This window comes from Acromyrmex echinatior, chromosome 3 (assembly GCF_024713525.1).
Source record: "Acromyrmex echinatior isolate Ae372 chromosome 3, ASM2471352v2, whole genome shotgun sequence".
Classification (NCBI taxonomy): domain Eukaryota; kingdom Metazoa; phylum Arthropoda; class Insecta; order Hymenoptera; family Formicidae; genus Acromyrmex; species Acromyrmex echinatior.
In genome coordinates, this window is record NC_141854.1 from 3,163,844 (window position 1) to 3,185,579 (window position 21,736).

A 21,736-nucleotide genomic window follows, 5' to 3' on the forward strand; every position below is an offset into this window, starting at 1 on the left:
TCGCGTTGTGCAGGAGAATCGTACGATAAATCAATTATTTACGCACGTTTTGTCAGGAGATTATGCAGAAATGATATATATATATATATATATATATATATATATATATATATATATATATACGATATATGATATATACATATATATGAATAAAACGCATTGTAGGATTAGTATTAATTATCATACATTTGACAGTGTTCGTTTTATTACGTCTATCATTGTTTTGTCATTGATAAATAAATGAAAATAAAAAATGCTTTTCTTGCAGAAAGAACGATTTTGCTAAAATATCTAAAGATTTAGTTAGATGCAGATCTAGAAATAATTTTGTTGAACCATTAAAATAATTATGTAGGATTTCGTGTAGGATATTTAAACTGGTTGTAAAATGTCGAAACTTTTTGCAACATCGTTCATCATGTTTAAGATTTCTACGTAATTTCGATAATTCAAAAAAATTATTTTCAGATTTATATCTAACTAAATTTTTAGATACTTCAACAAAATCGTTCTTTCCGTGCGTTGAAATATTTTAATAGGTTCTCACTCAATTTGCCAATGATGAAAAAAAATTTTTTTTTTCAAAATTTGTTATAATTATTGAATTGCATAATGTAAATTATTGTAAATATTACTTTATATATATATAATCTAACACAAATAAATCAACATCAACATTATAAGGAGAAACAAATTGCTATACTGTCAATTTTTTGTCAAGTTATCTATTATATTTTCTACATGTCTCAAGAAACGAAGAAGCTAATTATTTTTATAACAATCTTAATTTTTATTAAGTAAAATTTTTATTAAAATTTTTATTGACAATGTGTGCATATAGTATTTGCGCCTCGATTGCATATTCGGAAAAACTTTCCAAATTTTCTTACCAAATAAGGCTTATTAAAAATATCTTGACATTTATCACATGCTATTAATTTTCTCATTTAATCGCGTAATAATTCGTTCTGTCGTCAACAGAGTTTCAATAATTTGGCCAGGGGAATGCCTTAATAAATCAAGAATCATGATAAAGACGTTGGTATAACCAAAAAAGGTTAGCTTCGAGAAATATCAAAATATAAATATCTGTTAACAAGATAACAGATTCTTTAAAAAGAACAAATTTATTGTTTTTTATTAATGTCATCAATTCTTTCAATGAAAGTATTTTATCGTTAAATTAACTTTTACGTACATATAATGTTCTTTAAAATTTTTTAACATGTTGGAGAAAGTGGGTTTAGTATGGATCGTCCTTGTTGAAACTCTTAAACAATGGGTACAATTATACTTGCAGCAAAATAAAAATAAATATATTATGTTATAATTTGTGAGACGATATTTGTAAAAAATATATACGACAAATTTTTTAGAACGTGTTACAGAAGTCGTGAATTTGTTTTTAAAATCGAATAAAATAGGTTACCGCCACCTCATTCCGCCTTCCCCTTCTTTCTCTTGATCTCGTATGATTTATTCATGCAGATCACACGCAAGAGGAGTGGCAAGTTACCTGCGCGGACAGTAATCTGCGACTTATGTGGATAACACGTCGCCTTTCGTCACGTGCTATGGAAACGCTCTCTCTATTATTTCCGGAAGAGTAAGTAAACGAGAAAGTATGAAATATGACCGCAAACTGTTATGAAGCCGGTCGTTCAAACTTAACCAGTTTATGCTAAGCCTGCCGACTACGGAGAATAAAAAAAGAATAGAACTGCACTACAAAAAAGAAAAAATATCTCGGAATATACATTTATAAGAGAACGAAATATAATTTTTTTTTCTTAATTTTTCCCGAAAAATTAGAAAAGTATACTTTATTAAGAAAAAAAAATTATATTTCGTTCTCTTACAAATGTATATACCGAGATATTTTTTCTTCTTGATACCATATATGTATAATACAGTTATATTATTTTATAATCATATATAATCCCGAGTAGAAAACAAAACCAAAAATTAGTCAGAAATTGGCCAGGAATTCTAGTTACTAACTAGTTTCTAATTAGTTTGACTGAACAGAAATTGACAAGTTTGGGCGACGCTTGCTTTGCCAATAACTGGATAGTAAAACTAGTCAATTTCTAACAAGATTTTTACTGGTATATCTGATTACTTTTTGATTATTTTTTAAAGAGTTTATATCTAGTTTCTATTTAATTTTTTTATTTTATGAACAATTTTTAAGCAGTTAATGACTATTTTCAAAGCAGTTTATGGCTAGTTTCTGGTCTAGTTTTTAACTAGGTTTATAATAAATTTTTAGTCGTTTTCTAACCAATTTCTGCCTAATTCTAACTAATTTTCTGAGAAAATTCTAAATAGTTTTAACCTATCTTAACTAGTTCCTAACCAATTCCTAAGCAATTTTTACAGAAATATAATATCAGTATAGATCAATTAATCGTTTATTTTGCGTATTATATTGTTATATCAATACTTTTAATAATCAAAATAAGTGATTAATTGATCAGATTAATTGGCCAGTACTAATATTAAATTTCTGTAAAATAGTTAATTTTTTATTTCTATTACGATAAGCAATTATTTTAAATATGTATATAATATCTTATCTGTTATTTTTGCATAGAGAAACTTTGTTGCAAAAGGTCGAATTACACTGAGAAAAATGTATTTGTTATTTATGACTATAATTGTATAGTAAAGTAATATTAGGAACTCCATTTTTACAATACATAATTGTGTGCGTGCGTGCGTGCGTGCGTGCGTGCGTGCGTGCGTGCGTGCGTGCGTGCATGCGTGTGTGTGTGTGTGTGTGTGTGTTATTACTGTAATAATTTTATATATATGGTTCTATCAATTATGTTAAAAATATATGTATATAATATATATGTATATATATGTATAATATAATATATATTATATATTATTATTAATATTATATATTATATATAATTATATTATATATATAATATTATATATAATATATATTATATTTACTAAATTATTAAAGTTCATTAAAAATATTTTTAATAGCACATATTTAATCGAATGCAAATGATCCGATAATCAAAAAATGCCATTTGCGCAACTAAGTTGATTGTTATAATGCAAAGTATTGATAATGACCAATTAAGAAAAGAAAAAAATGTTTCCTTGCTACTTCTAAAATGAAGAGAGTAAACGGTAAAACAAAGGAAGTGCTTCGAAGATCATCTCAATAAAGACAAGGACATTTCCGCGACAGACCATGAATGGCGGATGTGTACAAATTCATGATACAGGGAATGTCCATTCAATGGCAGGGGCAAAGACAAAAGGCCTCTGCAATGGAGATGGTGATCAAATGGGAATGTTTTCATTTCGATGCAAATGTGCGCGAGGCTTCGAGAGCGAAAAAAAGATATAACGGTCGATAGGGGCTTTGCCGATACTTTGACGATACACACGATATAGAATGGCAATGAAGATAAGCCGGGAAATTAAAATAGTCCCACGAGTATGCTATCCAGATAATCGCAGATGATCGCCAGTAAAGAAATAAAGAAATGTTGAGGTTCACACGTGAATAAATTGCAAAAAAATCGAACACGAACGTTAAAAGTAAATAGCATATATACATACACATACATATATATATATATATATTTGTATTAGCATATTTAAGTAAATATTTGATGCGATTATATTTATTAACAATCTCTAAGTCTATAGCATGTATGCCATATATGTATATATTAGGTTATAAAAAATATATCATATAGGATACATTGTCAAGTTTTAAGATTAAAATCAAGCGAGAAAAGGAGAACATAAAGTTTTAAATTTTAATTTCCAGTCTACTTTTTTCAATCTCTTACATTCGTATTGTTAAATTTCTAAAGAATCTCAAGATCATGATTAAATTTACGTCAATTTCATGATCTGCACTGCGAAAAATGTATGTAATAATGCATAATTTTTACACTTTTGTTCACATAACATTTACATTACAACTTTTCTTAACAAGGTGTAGTTTTTTCTTGACCTCAGTATTTCCCAATAATCACATTGTGCAGTCTAAGTTACGTCTACTCTACGAGTTTCAGAGGTCAACCTGCAAAAATGTCATGGGGTTTAACGGACACCAGGGCCCTCGTTCAGTATCGATAGTAAAAAGACAGACACGACACAGACGACTGGACCGAGGATTTTTCTTCGGTCAGCTAAAGAATCGATAGGCGCCGCGTACGACGTGTCGGGCGGTCCGTAAAAATTGAAGTTTCTCGATTTTTATACAAGATCCACAGAAAAAGCAAGAAGTCGTTAAACCTAGCGACGTAAGAAATCCCGCCGGACCCACATGAGAGTCGCCGCACGGAAAGAATTTCACCCTCTTCTCTTTTTTTTTCTTTCGCGGACCTGATACATATCAACGCGATATGTACCAGTTTTGATGAGAAAGCGAGAAAAATGTGCAAAAAAAAAAGAAAGAATAATCTATACATCAAATCTCGTAAGAAACGCATAACGAGATGCATGTAAAAAAATTATCGTATAACATCCGACAGTTCACTGTTATTTATTACATTTTGTTACTGGATTGTGCAAGCCGTTATGAACAGACATCACGTATCCGAGAGATGGAAAAAAAAATCATTAAACGACAGTAAATTATACAATCGCACGATACTTGGAAGAATTAGCGACTGAGCTATAAAGTCTATTTACGGCGAGGAGTAAAAAGAGCGAAGCACGACGTAAAATGTAGTTAATAAAGACTTCGCGCGAATTGTCTTCAACATAAAATTTTTTTAATACTCCGCTTTTTTTCCTCACAGTGAAAGATAAAAAGCTTTCTAACTCTGCACTCTGCAGTTTTCGTTTGTAAGCTAAATGTGTGAGTTCGCCCGGTTCGACGTACAATGTATAATATATTTATATATAAAAGAGAGAGAAATATATACATGCTCTATTATATTATCTGTTATGTTCTAAAAGATAGTGCCGTTTTTGCATGTACAAACGCAAGCGTTGTTGCTTGTGATAATTACATTTTATTGAAACGCGTACACACAAAAATTTCCTTAAAATGTAAAATTTTGCATGAGCTTTGTTCGATAACAAATTAAATTTTATCGAATCGATGTGTGTAATGTCGCAGCTATTTATGTACACATACGATTGATAACGATCAAATTCAATATCATATTTGCTTTACTCTCAGTATAATGATTTTCAAAACGGAAAATGTCAATGACCCAATGTACTAATAAAAATAATTGAATTAATATATTTAAATCGTTCATTAGTGACATAAGTTTAAGTGAAATTGTCTGGATAATAAAGAAAAAAACAGAAACATAAAAGATTAAATTTTTTTTATCTAATTTTTTCTTTAAAAAAATGCACAAATATTCCAAATATTTAATTTGTAGAATTTATACCTGTGTCATTATATTGCGTTTTTTTAAAAGGCATCTATCAGTAAAAATCGCAATTACTTTCTTACCAACAAATATAAATATATCTTGATAGAGTAAAGCTTCAGCTTTAAGAATCTCTTTTTTAAATTGCGATATGACAATTTTTAATGGAGCAATTAAAGTCAAAATGATCCTTTATTTTAATCCGCGATAACTCAATAATCAAAAATTGTAGGAATTTAAAAAAAAACGATTTTGTAGAGAAAGTACAGGGTGGGCCATCTATTGGTACGTTTTTAAAAATGCGATCAAATGAGCATACATTGATATTTTTTATTAATTTTTTTTTTGTTGTGAAGCTAAAAGTATCCGCGTCAAGAATGAAAAACGATTTCGTTCATGTGGCTCCCTCTACTGGCCTTACAGTATGCCATTCGGTCACCCCAATTATTAATGACATTTTGGACTATTGTTTTTCAAAGCTGGAATTGTCTCACACTTTGGGCCACAGCCTCAATATTCTCGGGTGTGCGCACTGTCCGAGCTCTGGGATCACTTCTGTCATCCACTAACATCCCTTTCTCACGAACTTTCCTCACCAATTTGCGTATAGCTCCTTCGGTGCTCCATATTTCTTTTCAAAATTCGTACAGTTTCGGCGACACAGCACTGACTTTGAAAATAAGTTTTTAAAATTTCAAAACGCTCTTCAAGAGAAAACATGTTGTTTCGTGCCGCGGACGGTATGACTAATAAACTGTCAAAATTTCGGGTCTGTAGCTCGTTCGGTGTTGCCATACGACGAAATTCAAAAACGTACCAATAGATGGCCCACCCTATATCAAGCTTTCACGATAGGTCGAAAATGTTCTCAAATTTGTTTTGGGCACAAAACATTATTGTTTACAAACACACAAAGTGAGAAGAAAATTTTGCGTCTTTTTCCTCTCGTAGTTTTTGATATATAAAAATTACCAAATTCATATAAACTTAAAAAATATAGTAAGCTTTTAAAAGTAGAGATTTCAAGCTTTGAAACTCTTTTTTTAAATTTAAATTTCATTCATTATTGACGAAGATATTGTATAACTTTGAGCTAAAAAAACGCAATTACTTCCTTGCCAACTCAATATATGACAATGTACGTCGAATTTCTGTATATATTACATCAATTTAATAATTAATTTAATTCGGAGACAATTAAGATTTAATTAATATATGTACATTTAATGTTATAAACTCCCAAAGCCCATTCAGTCAAATATAAAATGCATTGTATTTCTAATTTGTTTTATCTTCTCCATTATACAGTGATTAATGATTGCCATTATGCAACAAAGCGCATGCAGTTCGCGTGATGCCAAAACCTGCGGATTCTCGTTGCATTCGAGGGATTAAATTCAGACGACAATGCAAAGCTTCAACCTCTACACGGATGAGTGATTCTTCGTATTAGCCTTCCCCAAAATTTTATTTCCTGTTTAAATCGTATACATTCCAATTTGTAGGTAACGCCGCACGGGGACGTAAAATTCCGCCTCGCGATTTGCCGAAGATATGACGCTTCTTTTCGATAATAGATAAGTACATACCTCGCGATTTTTAAAGCGTCGTGTCGCATGCTCTCAATTGACTATTCAAAAATATCCACCATCATAAGAACTGTGTTCGAAAACTTCATCCGAAATCCCGAGTGTGTCATTTCCATATATCCTTCGCTATTAGATATTAAAGGAGCAATGGTAACTTAATACCTTGAATTAAATAATATTTTATTATTTGTAACTTCCATGTACATCAAAATGTAAATTTTTGTGATTAATTTCAAAGTAAACAATGCCCACATTAATGTAAGCACTTGATAAATAACATCAACTAAATATGTGTCAAATTTAATATTACATTTCCTTGAGTTAAATTGTTCAAGTCCGTTAAAGGATATATCGAATTAAGGATATATCGAATAGGAGCAGTGGCAACCTATAAAAGGGATATAATTTGAATTATAAATTTAACAGTATCGTTTTATACCTAATTAGTAATAAATAAAGATACAATGACTGATAGACTCGGATGAAGTTTCCGAACGCAGCCTATAACAGATTTTTATTCAAGAGATTTATTCAAATAATGCCAGAACTTGTTATCTGTCTGTCATCTTATCTAAACACTGCGAACTGTTGATATTTCAAAATTCAAAGCACGAATCATATATTATTATTGATCTTCAATAACCAGCAACCGTCTATCGCCATGCCGTGCTACAAGATTGAATTTTGCTTGAAGTGGTCGCCGCTCCGATAATCGTCCTCTGACACTCGTTCAAGACTCACGACATGTAAACATCAATCGCGTGCACTCACCACAAACATTGAGCCAGCCCTCGACGCGACAGGGATACTCCAGCTTCATCTTCGTCTCCCGTATGTGCGAAATCCAGGTCGCGGTGACGATCTCCTCCCTCGGCAGATCAGGCACTGATCACCTCACTGACAAATCTCTCCCCCCCCCCTCGTCCGATCTATCACTGAAAAACAATACCGCCGAACGATATCGCTACGGCACACATTCTTCCGCGATGCGATTTACGCGTGGCGAACACGCGGATCCCCTTGTTCACCCTCTCGTCACGCGTTCGCGCGAGGGTGACACGCGAGGGAGAGATGCGAACTGAACGTGAACGTAACCCAAGTAGGGAGTCCCAAGGTGACTGTGAGAGAAACGCACCGGTGCGGAGGGAAGACGCGCGGGTGGTCCCGCGAACGTTCAACGTAGTGAAGATAGCGGAATAACACACTCACTTCGGACGAGGGGCGCGCGCGCGCGGCGCAAAACGCGAAACACACGCGACGGCGAACGACTGCGAACTGAAGCAGCCGGCAGCCGGCGCGGCACGACTGGCTCCGATCCTCGTCTCGCTTCGCGATCGCCGAGAGCCGAGAGCCGAGAGAACCACCCGTCTGTCTCTCCCACCTTCTCACTCGTTCCCCTTTCTCGCTCGTTCCCGCTCCGTTTCCCACATCCCACCCGCGCCGATTCCTCTCGCTCGCTCCTTTCGCTCTCGTTGTCAGGTGGCCGGCCCGTTCTCGTTCTCTCGTTGCCGCTTGCTGCTTTGCGTCTATTCGCGCGCACGTCACGCGTAATCACCGTCGACCGGTGTCACTCGACAAATCGGCCACTTTGATCCCGACGCGTCTGTCGCTTCCATACCGGAGTTCAATACTCGCGGTCTGTTATGAAAATACACACGCGCAATCGGGGATTCTGCGAGTACCTATCGACTGTTACGCAGAGTACGTAGCGTTGAAAAATTGGCGACAAGATAAAGTTATTGCGAACGAACACTTTGCGCGATACTGGCGATATTAACCGGCAATACTTGAACTGATTGAACGTTCTTTGATTGATCGATACTCGATCGAGTCTCGATCGATACTCTACACGTCTAGTTACCGCTACGTTCAAGCGCAAAATTATAATGATGAATTGATGCTTGTTTTTAATATAGATTAACTTTAATCTTGTTTAACTTACTTTTTGTCTTTTTTTAGTTCTAAGAATTAGAAACGGATACAGAGTAAGTTAAAGCGAGATTACAGTTAATTTATACTAATAGAAATGTGTGGATATTAGAGTTACTGTTCTTCGGTAACTGTAATTTATAACTTTGTTCCTTTTTTCTATTTATATAACTGTAACTTGACTTAGTTACAGTTCTTTTTTATAACTCTAATTTAATAATTACTTATACCACACACAGTTATTTTATAACTTACTTATCAATATTTGGTGCTGATTAAAATGAAGTGTTTTTCGTGTGAAATATATCCCTGATAAATTATTATATTTTGTAAATGTATATTAAGAATTAAGTTAGAATTATTTTAATATTGAAACGTGTCTTAATATTAATCCTAAATTTAATTCCAAATGTATATAGCATATACATATATCAATTTTTATTATGAATAATGTGTAACGTATAATTGTATATTTAGTAAATAAATAAAATAATTTAGTAATGTTAGGAATGTATAAGATTTTTGTAATTTATTTATAAGATTTTTGTATTTAAAATAGGACGTATTTAAAATAACTACTTTTGAAATAACTGTAACTGAAACTACGTGTTATTTATTCTAAAATCGATAACTTATTGTAATTTGTAACCAGTTACTTTTTGAAAGAAAAGAACCGTAACTCTGTAACTAATTACTTTTACAAAGAAACTTTCCCAATCCTGCCTTAATCTCGATTCAACTTACTCTTCAACTATATTGGTAGAAACAAGCATAAATGATCTTATTTGAATATATTACTATCGATTAATGAAACTGAATAATAATACGAGGTATTATTGTTAAAGATTTTCTCACTTACCATTTTTCTGACTGCAAATATCCCATTGAATACAAAGTAACAATAACATTACATCAATGTTACAATTTTCTGATTAACAATAAATCTGTTCGCTTTTTGCATTCAATATCTTCATTTTTTCTGTCTTTAATAATTTATCTCGTTTTGAATGAAAATTTTTTTTAATTAAAAAACAACGGTAACAGATCTAATATAAACATATTATAACATGTAATTACATTGTAGGAAATAATAATATTGATATAATGGTATTATTACTTTGTATTTAGCGGGATACAAATATTATACATGAGTCTACCGAAGTTTCTTTTTTAATCGAAACAGGTAATTTTAAATTCACGTGCATTCGTGTAGCTCGTAACATTCTGCGGCTAATTAACTTCTAGTTAGAATCTCATAGCAAAAAACTTTATATTATTTTATAATTTAATACAATATTAAATGTTCATGCATGAGCATTATACATATCTACATTAATGCTTATCATGAGAATTTTTAAAAGAACCAAAAAGTGATATTTAAATCGTCTATCATGAACATCTGAGATAACTATTAAAATCGTCGCGTACTTGGTTTCGAATTAATATTTCGAGGGAGTGACAGTCGAAACTGGAGCAGGTCGCAATGCCATGAAAAGATTACCGCGATGAAACGTGAACTTCGATTCTTATCCACTTTATTTTATCTCACGTGATTTTAACGATCGTAATTCTCCAAGCTTTGCGTATAATCTCCTCAATTTATTAGATCTCAATAGTTCAGCAGTAAAAATAGCTTTGCAACTGTTGTGAGATCTTTATACAATCGTTGCTTTCTATTTACACCGATTCTCAGACAATTCCCACTCGTGACGTCATAACTCAGTTAAATGCGCGTTCCTTTTGCATTCTAACAAGTGAAATTTAACTGAGTTTTTACCTACAATTTACAAGATTGAGATCGTGTGTTGTAGTGAGTCTTGTAAACTCACTTTAAAAGTGAAGTTACGAACCTGTGATAACTTTTTACCAAAGTAAGCAAATAATGAGTCATTAATCTGAGTATGAAATACTCAGCTCACTTCAGACTCAGTTTCACTTGTGTGTAAATGAAAAGCAGCTAATATTGATATTTTCCCTTAATTCTTCACTGGATTTCAAATGGATGTAATATAAACCAATCATCTTACAACGGTTGCAAAATTACTTTTTCTGTTAAATACAGCCAATTTTATTTCTGACCGAGACTCAAATAGCACGCTTAATCCATTTGAACTCAAATCACCTTCTTAAATTTGTTATGAATAGCGTAAAATCTGTTTGAAATTCAAAAAGAATTTCTTCACGATGATCAAGAAAGGACTCCATAAGTATATCTTTTAACTTTTTATAAGCTTCATTAGAATAATACCATCTAAAAGTTATTTCGATTTCATAGCGAAATAGGTTAGGAAAAGATTATCCTTTGAATTTGAAAAAGAGTTTACAATTGGTAACATAAAAGTAAAATCTTTTAGAAATATTATCTATCAGGAATACTTTTAAAACAGAAATGGAATGGAACGTACAAGAATTTATTGTATAAAGTAAGTCGGAAATAAAAATAGTATTCTTTTTGGATTTTTTGTACAATCTGGGAGAACACAAATTATTATGGTATCAAAATGACGTCAAAATAATATTATAACTCCAAAAAGACTATACTTTTAATTAATAACGACATTTTGACGTATCGTAACTTATTGGAGAATCTCATTCTTTTTATAATCATCGTTTTATTAATAAAAAATTGAATGATAAAAAAAGAACATATCATCATGTGACTTTTCAAAATATGTAATTTTAAAAAAATCACGTACTGATTTGGACAATTCTTTACGTGATTTATATATTTTAATTACATGATTTTATCGTGTAACGTTATAACATGATTTTTTTCAGTAAGGTATCTTTTTCTCCTCAAAGTGAGAGGAAAAGAGAAGGAGGAAAAGAAAAGACGCGTGAAAAAGTTTAGCTGATTGGAACGGGATCGTTAATAATCAGGATTGGATAAGTTAATGTTTTTTTTAACTAAATTAAGTTAAAGTTAATCGCTTATAAAATTAATAAAAATTAAATAAAAAGTTGAAGAAATAAAAAATTAACTTAATAAAAGTTAAGTTAAGATTGAATTAACTTAAATTTAAAAAAAAGTTAATTTTGAAAAAATTATTTTTGAGATCAGAATGTCCTAATTTTTCTTAAAATGGAATTATTTTAAATCACACTTATAAATATAAACTATTAGATAAATTTAATTTTGTATTCACGTATAAGTTACAATATTTATATATAATAAGAGTCACATCATAAGGCATTTTTGTCAAAATCTTGCGAGAGAGAAAGATATATGTTTTCATTATTTCTCTTTCTTTAACCATTATCTAATTTTCTTTAACTTCTGCTTATGCATGTTTACGACTACATCGATTAGATATTTGTTACAAAAAATATACATAAAAATTTAGAAAATGGGTGGATATACAACTCTGTTCTACAATAATTTTTGGTTCATCTAAGGTTCATTTTATATTTATGTTGCTGAAATGTAACATTTATGATGTCTAAAATTAGTGTAATTCAAATATAAGCGGGAATTGACAAAACCTATCGAGGCAATAAAAACTAACTACCGTATGGTGTACTCTTATTAAAGAAATGATCTCTCATCATAAAATCATTGAACTTTTTCTAAATTAATTCTCTAATGTTTAAGACTTTATAGAAAAAAAAAATATTAAGAGAGATAGAAAAATTTTTAATTCAAAAAAAGTTGATAAATTAAAGTTTAAAAGTAACTAAATTAAGTTAAAAATTAATGCACTTAAAATTAACTAAGTTGAGTTAAAAGTTATTAACTTTTTAATTTTTAACTTTTAATGTTTTAACTTAGTTACTACCCAACCTTGCTAATAATGACGAAGCAGTGGCGCGTCCCAATACTGAGTTCTGAGTGTTTCTCGTGTGCGCCTGCGCAGGTGCCGATCGAAGCGAAGCAGACACTCGGCCAACTTCGCGCCGCAACTCGGGGATTATCAGCGCATCGCGATTCGCACGTCGCCATCTGGCGAACGAACCGATAGTCAGTCCTGTCAAAATGGCGCTTAAGGGACAAGTCGGTCAAAGTGAGTAACGTAAAAAAAGCGTTAATTTCGCGTGGCCTAGGATTTATTTGTAAACATTATTGCGCGTCATCGTCAAGCGACTCGCGCGGCGTCTCGAACGCGTCGATCTCGCGTCAGCCGATCTCGCAATCACGTCAAGAGATCCGTCTTGATTGGGCGTATACGCTGAATGCGCTCCCCGATGATTTCATCGGATGGTTTGAGCCGGAGACGTTAGACGACGGAGAAATGTCAAACGTTGCTGCCGAGCGTGAACATCCTCGTTGCATTCTCTTGCGAGAATTCTGACTTCGCGATCGGTGCTATCGCACTATCGAGTTTAATTCTTGATGCTAAATACGGAAAAATATATCTTATCACGATCGTCGCGTATCAATCATCTCACCTAAACACAAATCATTTCTACGTGCTTCCGACGTCAAAACCTGAGCTTATTATCGGAATTGTTACTGATTTAATATCTGTACAATTGACGAATTGACGAATATGAGGTGTAAATGTAAAATACGGACATTTTTGTGAAAATCTTTACATTCTTACGTCAGTCATTGTTTGTAGACGCGCGATTATCTGATGTTATGAAAGAATTGGAAGAAACGCTCGTTTCATTATATTAAGTTTAACTTGTGTTTAATTTACTAAAAATTTGCCAAAATACCAAGTATTCATTCAGCGATGAGCACTATCTGAGGTTTTCGATCGTGTTTCTACGGCGCACCTTCCTCGATAAAACTGTTGCTTTTTCAGAGCAGTTCATGTTGATTTCAAGATGATATCAAAATGTGTGTAAATAAAACTATCTATTTAATTTGCTTTTACATTTCTATACGTTTGCAAAATCAATACAGAATTATTTTATATTATATATACGTAATTTTTAAAAGCATAGAAATATTAAATGGAATAAATATTCCATAAATATTAATACAAAATAAAGATTTTATATTCAATATTACAGAAATTTCCGTAAAGCAAAATTATTTGATGTATTAGATACAATACGGTATAATATTACTGACTTAAACTTTTTTTATCTCAAAATTTTTTATATCAAAATTATTTTAGAAATTAATTATCTGGTTTTCAATATAAATTTCTAGAAGTGATCTGGCTAAAAAATCTCTTTTTTTTTTACATCGTTTATGACGTTGAAAGTCGCAAAGTTTTATCTTCTGTATTAGAGATTAAGAAAGATCTTTTTATGTGTTTTGTACACGTATAAATAATTGATTTTTTTACTTACGAGAATATCGAAAAAAACGGGGCTTGCGACTTCGTTGATACATGCCTGTACACAGTGACGTCATCTCTCTGTAAAGATCAATATACGTGTTGGAAAACGTCAAAGGACTTTTTGTCCGTCAACGTGGTTAATTATCAATCAATCATTGCGATATCAACAGCTGTCAGTGATTCGTGTGAAGAGTTAATGATGCTTATTTTCGTTGGAGCTACAATTAATTTCCCCTGATTTTTAATTTGTTTTCCAACGATTTCTTAAATAAAATAATATTATAAGAAAAGTACAAGCTCTTTTACTTTTCAAACGTTAATCTGATATTTATATCTATATTATTTAAATTAGAACTGGCAAAGTTTAAAAAACATAATTCTAGAATCATCAAAGTCAATTTGTTTATTTCCTACTCTTATTTTTGTTTTGTGAAAAGTTATTTTGATATTATTTATATTATTAGAATTATTTATTTTATATTCAAACAATTTTCGATATTTTTGTATTCGTACATCGAATATAAAAGAAAAAAACTGAAATATTAGCGCAGCCAAAAAGTCACTATCAGTTCTAGTATTAAACAAAAGATCTTAGATAGCAATTATCGAGTCAATTATTGCAACATTAAAGTGCCTCTATATCGTAAAATGTAGTTCATAAACGCAGATGCAGAAAAATTTGCTAAAAATTTGCATTTGTGGTTTCATCTTGCGTGCGATGATTGATTGTCATTCTGCGTCAGCATTTACAATCTACGTTTTGCGATTTGCGAATTATATAGAGATATTATAAAAATATTCTTGTTTTAAATTAAAAAATCTCCAAAGGCTCAAAGAATTAAAAATTTCAAATAAATATCAATAAAGGACAATCAGCCTTGTGTAATTCAGATTTATATATTATAATATATTTAAAATTCCAAACGTTTCTCATAAGACCATCCTCAGTAGACAGCAACTTACAATCATTCAATATTATAAACTTCTTTACATCAATCTTGTCTTCGTCACAGAATTAAAAAGTTAATATAACAATATATTATTCGAAAATTCCAGTATGAGAAGAATGTATATTAATAATGATAATTATAGATGCAAACAGAATATTGTGTTAACATTTAGACTTGAATAACATGAACAAATGGAAGTTAACTGATTGAAATAATATATATATTTTTTTATTTAGTTATCGCCACTGATTTGCTACAATACAAACAAAGTTTTCTAGAAAATGAATTTGAATATTTTAAATCATTACAGTTTCGTAATATTAATTTTCCTTTTTTTTGTATTTTTATTCTTTTTCTGCTTTTGTACTAAGCTAAAAAAATAATGCTTATTGAGTTGTATCGTTGAAGCAAATAAGTGATACGTATTCATTTGGTTCATATATTCAATGAAACATGCACCGTATAATATGTATATATTCCGTGCGAGAGAAATGTAATTACTAAAATATTGATTTCTCTATTACAAAGTGTAATAGAGAACTGTACGAAATGCAATTGTACACTTTTGTATAGTTGCAGCAAAGAATATTCTTTCATAATTTGCATTTTGTTAAAAAGAGATGAGTTACTTATAAAATTTGCTTATTAAAATTTTATGTATTTGAAATCTTGCAAAATATAAAATTAATTGTTGCTTCAATTACTTAGTTCTTGTATTGTTGCCCAGGTTGAAGTTTAATTATCCTAGCCCCAGGTAGAGTTCACAATATAAATTCACAATTCTCTACGCGCGAATTTATCATTGGGATAATTAATTCTCTCATGTCGCAGAGATTATGAACGAGGTGATCAAGCAAAAGAAGAAGTCAACAGGTGGGGTAGAATGGCGAATCTTGGTAGTGGATCAGCTTGCAATGAGAATGGTGTCCGCTTGCTGCAAGATGCACGATATCAGCGCTCAGGGTATCACCCTGGTGGAGGATATCAATAAGAAGCGCGAACCTCTGCCAACGATGGAAGCCATTTACCTCATTACGCCTTGTAATTCGTCGGTGCAGAAATTGATCGATGACTTCAGTAATCCGACAAGAACAACTTACAAAGTCGCCCATGTATACTTTACAGAAGGTATTTCCTACATTTAATCCTCTCTCATATTCTCTAAGGATATCCTCTTCCAAAAATGAATCCAAACTATCCAATATATATATGTATTTTTTGTCGAAAGACTGCGCAATTTCGTAGATTGTCTGTCAAAATAGAAAAAGCAAAAAGTAGAATGAATGTAGATTAACTACTTCTCAGAAGTTTCGAAAAAAAATTCTTCCTGAATGAATTAGTATAGAATTATCTCTCGACTGTTTTATCAATTTTACAATTTGTGATATGTAGATTATTTAAATATAATTCAGTATGAATTAATATTTACTCAAATTTAAATTGATTGTAACATGGTTTTAGTTATATGCTTTAGTTATTAATTTATTAAATCATTTTTAATACTTGACTCTTAATATATTAATAACTTTTAATATATTAAATATAATATTAAATGATGATACATATAATTAGACATCTTAAATATTTTGCTCAAGTTAGTCGAAATTCGTTAAATTAAACCTATTTATATATCCTATTGATTCCCACAACAGGTCTCCATGCGAGGGTATCCGATCATCTAAATTCACAACGATACGGGTTTAATAATTCTCTCATAAAATATAAATTAATAGCTCACTGATGTTTTGAGAAGAACGATCGTACAAAATTATCGGTTCGATTTCTTTTTAATTTCTCGTGTTTTGACATACTCAGTATATCTCTTTGCAGCATGCCCTGACGAGTTGTTCAAAGAATTGTGTCACTCGCTGGTAGCTAAGCACATAAAGACACTAAAAGAGATCAACATCGCTTTCATACCATATGAAGAACAGGTAAAGCAACGAACACTATGGCAAGAAAAAATGTTTGACCGTTTCGTCCTTCATGGTGGTGGACATACATACACGTACAGAGACACATATACAAAACGCTATAAAATAATTATTCCTTCACGCGTTCTATGTTCACTTCTCGGTCTTTAATCACGTAAATTTGATATTGTCGCACGGATCTGGATGTAAATCGGGACGATATTGATACAGCGTTATCCTCTCATCCGATCTGTCCAGTCCATCCTCTGAGCCTTTCACATTATTCATAAACAAGCACATACTAATAATCAGAATGCATTCATGCTTGCAATTGATGCCAGTATGCCCGGAGGAGCTGTTCAATGAAATCTGCAAGTCTCTTGCTGCTAAAAAGATCAAAACCCTCAAAGAGATCAACATCGCATTCTTGCCGTACGAATCGCAGGTGACGATTAAGCAGACGAAAATAATAGACGCTAGTTGTAGCTCTAGAGCGCGAAATTTGTCTTCAATCTTCGAGCACTCACAAGCTTAGAGATTTCTCTGCTTTTTCCGGATCGTCAGTTTACTTTTAGATTGCAAAAGATTAGGCGATATAGACTTCTTGTTGAGGAAAGTCTTCTTCACACCACTTTTCCTTTTGACTCAAAATATCTGTATGTTGTACGTACATGCTTGTAATGTGATCACTAATCGAATTATCCGTATAGCCTGATTTTGTTTATTTTTAAAGTTACTAATTGGCATGCTTATTTATTTTGCTTCAAGTACAAAACTTTGTAATTAAATTTACTTTTCTTTATCGTATTGAGAATATCGCAAAACTGAATCTGCCGTTTTCTTAGGTCTTCTCGTTGGACTCGCGTGAAACTTTCGCTTGCTTTTACAACCCCTCTTTCTTTAATCTGAGGTCAGCCAATATGGAGCGTATTGCTGAACAAATTGCAACACTTTGCGCCACACTTGGAGAATATCCATCAGTTAGATATCGCAGGTAATTTCGATTTAAATGTGATTTAAAAATATTAACTTGTTGTTTTAATTGCAATTTTTTCTCTTGTTGATGAAGAATAATTACACAATTTTTGATATCATTAAATAAATGCTATTAATATGTATCATAGTGACTTCGACCGCAATGTTGAACTCGCTCAATTGGTGCAACAGAAACTAGATGCATACAAAGCTGATGAACCAACAATGGGAGAAGGACCTGAGAAAGCTCGTTCTCAATTATTGATTTTAGATAGAGGATTTGATTGCGTCTCACCTTTACTACATGAACTTACACTGCAAGCTATGGCATATGATTTACTAGACATTGATAATGATGTCTACAGGTAAGTAAATATATTTAACGCAACTATATTGCACAAATTTAAAATAAAACTTTAATGTCATATAATATTAAATAGGTTTGAGGCAACAGCGGGTCAAGAAAAAGAAGTATTGTTGGATGAAAATGATGATTTATGGGTTGAACTCAGGCATCAACATATTGCCGTAGTCTCTCAGTATGTATAAATATAAGTTTTAATCTTTCCTCGAAAGATTAATAATTATAAAGAATATTGTAACAATAAAACGTTATTTTTCAGGAACGTCACTAAAAATTTGAAAAAGTTTACAGAATCAAAAAGAATGCCGCAGGGCGATAAGCAAAGTATGCGAGACTTGTCGCAAATGATCAAAAAGATGCCGCAATATCAAAAAGAATTGAGCAAATATGCTACACACTTACAATTAGCCGAAGATTGCATGAAGCGTTATCAAGGAAATGTAGATAAACTTTGTAAAGTGGAGCAAGTGCGTAATATTATAATCACTACCCTATAATCCATTTAATAAGAGATATTTTTTAATTATAAGTATTTTTCGTATTCTAGGACTTAGCCATGGGTACTGATGCAGAAGGCGAACGTATCAAAGATCACATGAGGAATATCACACCGATTTTACTTGATCAGACTGTAAATCATTTGGATAAATTACGCATTATAGCTTTATATGTCATTAGCAAAAACGGCATTACCGATGAGAATCTTAATCGTTTAGTTCATCACGCCCAAGTATCTGTTGATGATAAACAGACTATTGTCAATATGGCAAATCTCGGCATTAATGTTGTTGTAGATGTAAGTTAAAAGTTGCAAATCATATCTCATATTAAAAAGTTTTATAGTAGCATTTTAAATAATTTAATTCTATTTTTTACAATGTTGTTTTACAGAGCAATCGTAAAAAGTTATATACGGTACCACGCAAGGAAAGAATCACAGAGCAAACTTACCAAATGAGCCGTTGGACGCCAATCATCAAGGACGTTATGGAGGATTCCATTGAAGATAAACTTGATTCTAAACATTTCCCGTTTCTTGCCGGCCGTGCAGCTAGTTCAGGATATCATGCACCAACCAGGTATACAATAATGATACTTTTTCTTCTAAATCAATTTGTTGTTATTAGGTTTTTAAAAATATTAATAATTTGTAAATATTAATAACTTGTAGCGCACGATATGGACACTGGCACAAAGACAAAGGTCAACAGACTATCAAAAACGTTCCTCGTTTGATTGTTTTTATAGTTGGAGGAATGTGCTTCTCTGAAATACGATGTGCGTATGAAGTTACGAACGCATTAAAAAATTGGGAAGTCATAATCGGTAAGAATTTTTTGTATCTAATTTCTATTTGAGATAAAAAATAATTTATAACCAAAGCACGATTGAAAATTTATCTATGATTATAAAATATTTATATGTATTTTTATAGGTTCATCCCATATAATTACACCAAAATCATTCCTGAATGATTTGAGTAAACTACACGTCTAAATGATTGATATTTAACAAAAAGAGATAACATTCCTGAATTCTTAATTTGCCATTAGCTTCAATTCCATCAGTAATACCATTTATGAAGCCATGAATGATCTCGAGATATAAAATTAGGTTATTTAACTAAATAACGAACACAGAGTCAATTCTCTTTAAGCGAAAGCATTTCGGGCAGAAATTAAGCAAGTATCTCGTTGTCAGTTGAATAACAATGAAAGTATTCGTGTATTAATAAGAGCACGAAGAATCTTCGATCAGACCGAGTTATCAAGTGCCTGCGCGAATACATAATCAGAAATCGTATGAAACATTTTGGCAATATTGATATAAATCGCACGAAGCTGTCTAATCGAGCCTTTCAATGGTATCGTAATCGAGTCTAGCAAAGCTCTAGAAATGTATTATCATTATTCTTTATCAGGAATAAAAAGGAATTTATGAAGCTGTATTTTCACAGAAAAGGATCGTGATATTCCTATACATTTCTTGTTATTAGTATTTTGTTTTTTTTTCCTCGTTTAAATTTATCATAACTCATTTAAATTGACATTATGTGGAAATTGTTTTTGTTCTCAAGCATACTTTTACTTCTTCTAAAAAATTCTATTATAATAGAGAGACATTAAATCTATAAATGTCATGACACATTTGACTTAATTCTCTTTAAATGTATTATCGATGTAACAATGATATAAAGTTATTTATTCGATATTATTATTTCTTAAATCTCTAATTAATGGTATTGAATGTAAAATAAAATCGCTATATATACAGACACTCGCTAGATGTATACAGCCTGACACTTATTCTTCCTTTGTTAACTTATTTATCTGTACTTTCATCGGTTTATGCACTCTTATACACTCTTCAGTTTATCAATTGCCAATTCAGATGCTATATTTAATGTAATTTATAAATATATAATATTCAACGATATATGAAAAAATGTTCAGCTCTCTCTTTGACAAATTCGATTAGTATTGCTTTTGTTGAATATAGTACAACAATTATAATGTACTAGTATTTATCGCAATCGTTGTTCTCGCAACAGTTGTGATAAAGAAACGCTTTCCAATCAGAAACTTGCGTTTGTCAATGAATAATACTGGTAATAATTATTAATGTAATGTCGATAAATGTTGCGATCTACTAACGGAGAGATTATTATAAAGTTAAACGATATTTATAAAGTATATCCTGTTATAATATATGTATGTATGTAGATTATAGATTGAGCAATGTTCTACTTATAAAGGCCTATGATGCGCTCTACTCTTGAGTCTCTTTTTAATTATTACTATGCCACATCTATGCCAATTGAACACAGAATTATAAGAGAATATGATAGAAAATAAATATGATAGAAAAAAATCTGTTTAGATGATATCTAATTTAGAAAAATCTTGATATATCGATTACAATTAATGAAGCTTCCGAAGGCGATCAATAAAGGCGATCGATATAGTTCGCCAACATTAGCAAATATTATACACAGACTTGACATACATAATTATCCATATTGAATATAGACCAATATTTAGCGAATATATGAAAAATTGACATAAACTAAGGCGCTTTAAGGGGGAACACCACTGTGATGGGTTCAAAAAATCGATTTTTTTCTTTTTTGCATTTTTGTAATGCTTGGAGTCTTAAAAATATGTCCCTAAGATATTATATTGAAATTCGTAATGGAACTGTAGTAAATATGATGGAGTAGCACACGTGGTTAGGTGCAAACTAATCGGTTGTAAAACTTTAAACACGTTTTTCTCGAAACCACGTTTTCGTAACTGGACGCTCACATATCTCGGCCAATTTTTATCTGAATGACTTGAATTTTGGAATAACAAGAATGTTTACAATAAAATTGTCTTTAGTTAAGCATACGAATTTTTCAATCGGAT

General features: G+C 31.5%; 1 protein-coding gene and 1 long non-coding RNA gene across 3 annotated transcripts in view; one reads left to right on the forward strand and one right to left on the reverse strand.

Annotated features, from left to right (window-relative positions):
* The window catches only part of LOC147910120 (uncharacterized), a 97,036-nt gene extending 88,312 nt beyond the window's left edge, over window positions 1-8,724 (reverse strand). Inside the window, exon 1 of the long non-coding RNA XR_015544437.1 lies at window positions 7,736-8,724. This is a non-coding gene — a long non-coding RNA (uncharacterized LOC147910120). The remainder of the gene's footprint in view (window positions 1-7,735) is intronic.
* A 4,044-nt stretch (window positions 8,725-12,768) lies between these two features.
* On the forward strand, window positions 12,769-21,101 carry Rop (Syntaxin-binding protein Rop). Of its 2 annotated transcripts, none has more exons than XM_011054260.2 (11): window positions 12,769-12,894; window positions 15,909-16,205; window positions 16,908-17,011; window positions 17,836-17,984; window positions 18,115-18,330; window positions 18,406-18,504; window positions 18,589-18,796; window positions 18,877-19,125; window positions 19,221-19,408; window positions 19,501-19,655; window positions 19,765-21,101. In XM_011054260.2, exons 1-11 carry the CDS (start codon window positions 12,867-12,869, stop codon window positions 19,824-19,826), a joined length of 1,755 nt encoding a protein of 584 aa, XP_011052562.1. In that variant the 5' UTR covers window positions 12,769-12,866; the 3' UTR covers window positions 19,827-21,101. The 2 variants fall into 2 exon arrangements, with proteins under 2 accessions (XP_011052562.1, XP_011052561.1); XM_011054259.2 differs by lacking the exon at window positions 16,908-17,011 and adding an exon at window positions 17,332-17,435.
* The last annotated feature ends 635 nt before the right edge of the window (window positions 21,102-21,736 follow it).

What these genes read in the sequence shown, in the direction of transcription:
- Rop (XM_011054260.2), top strand. Translation starts at nt 12,867, where the DNA reads ATGGCGCTTAAGGGACAAGTCGGTCAAA. An exon ending in CCATGTATACTTTACAGAAG is followed by an intron (nt 16,206 to 16,907) that starts GTATTTCCTACA and finishes ATCTCTTTGCAG; the next exon opens with CATGCCCTGACGAGTTGTTC. An exon ending in AAATTGGGAAGTCATAATCG is followed by an intron (nt 19,656 to 19,764) that starts GTAAGAATTTTT and finishes GTATTTTTATAG; the next exon opens with GTTCATCCCATATAATTACA.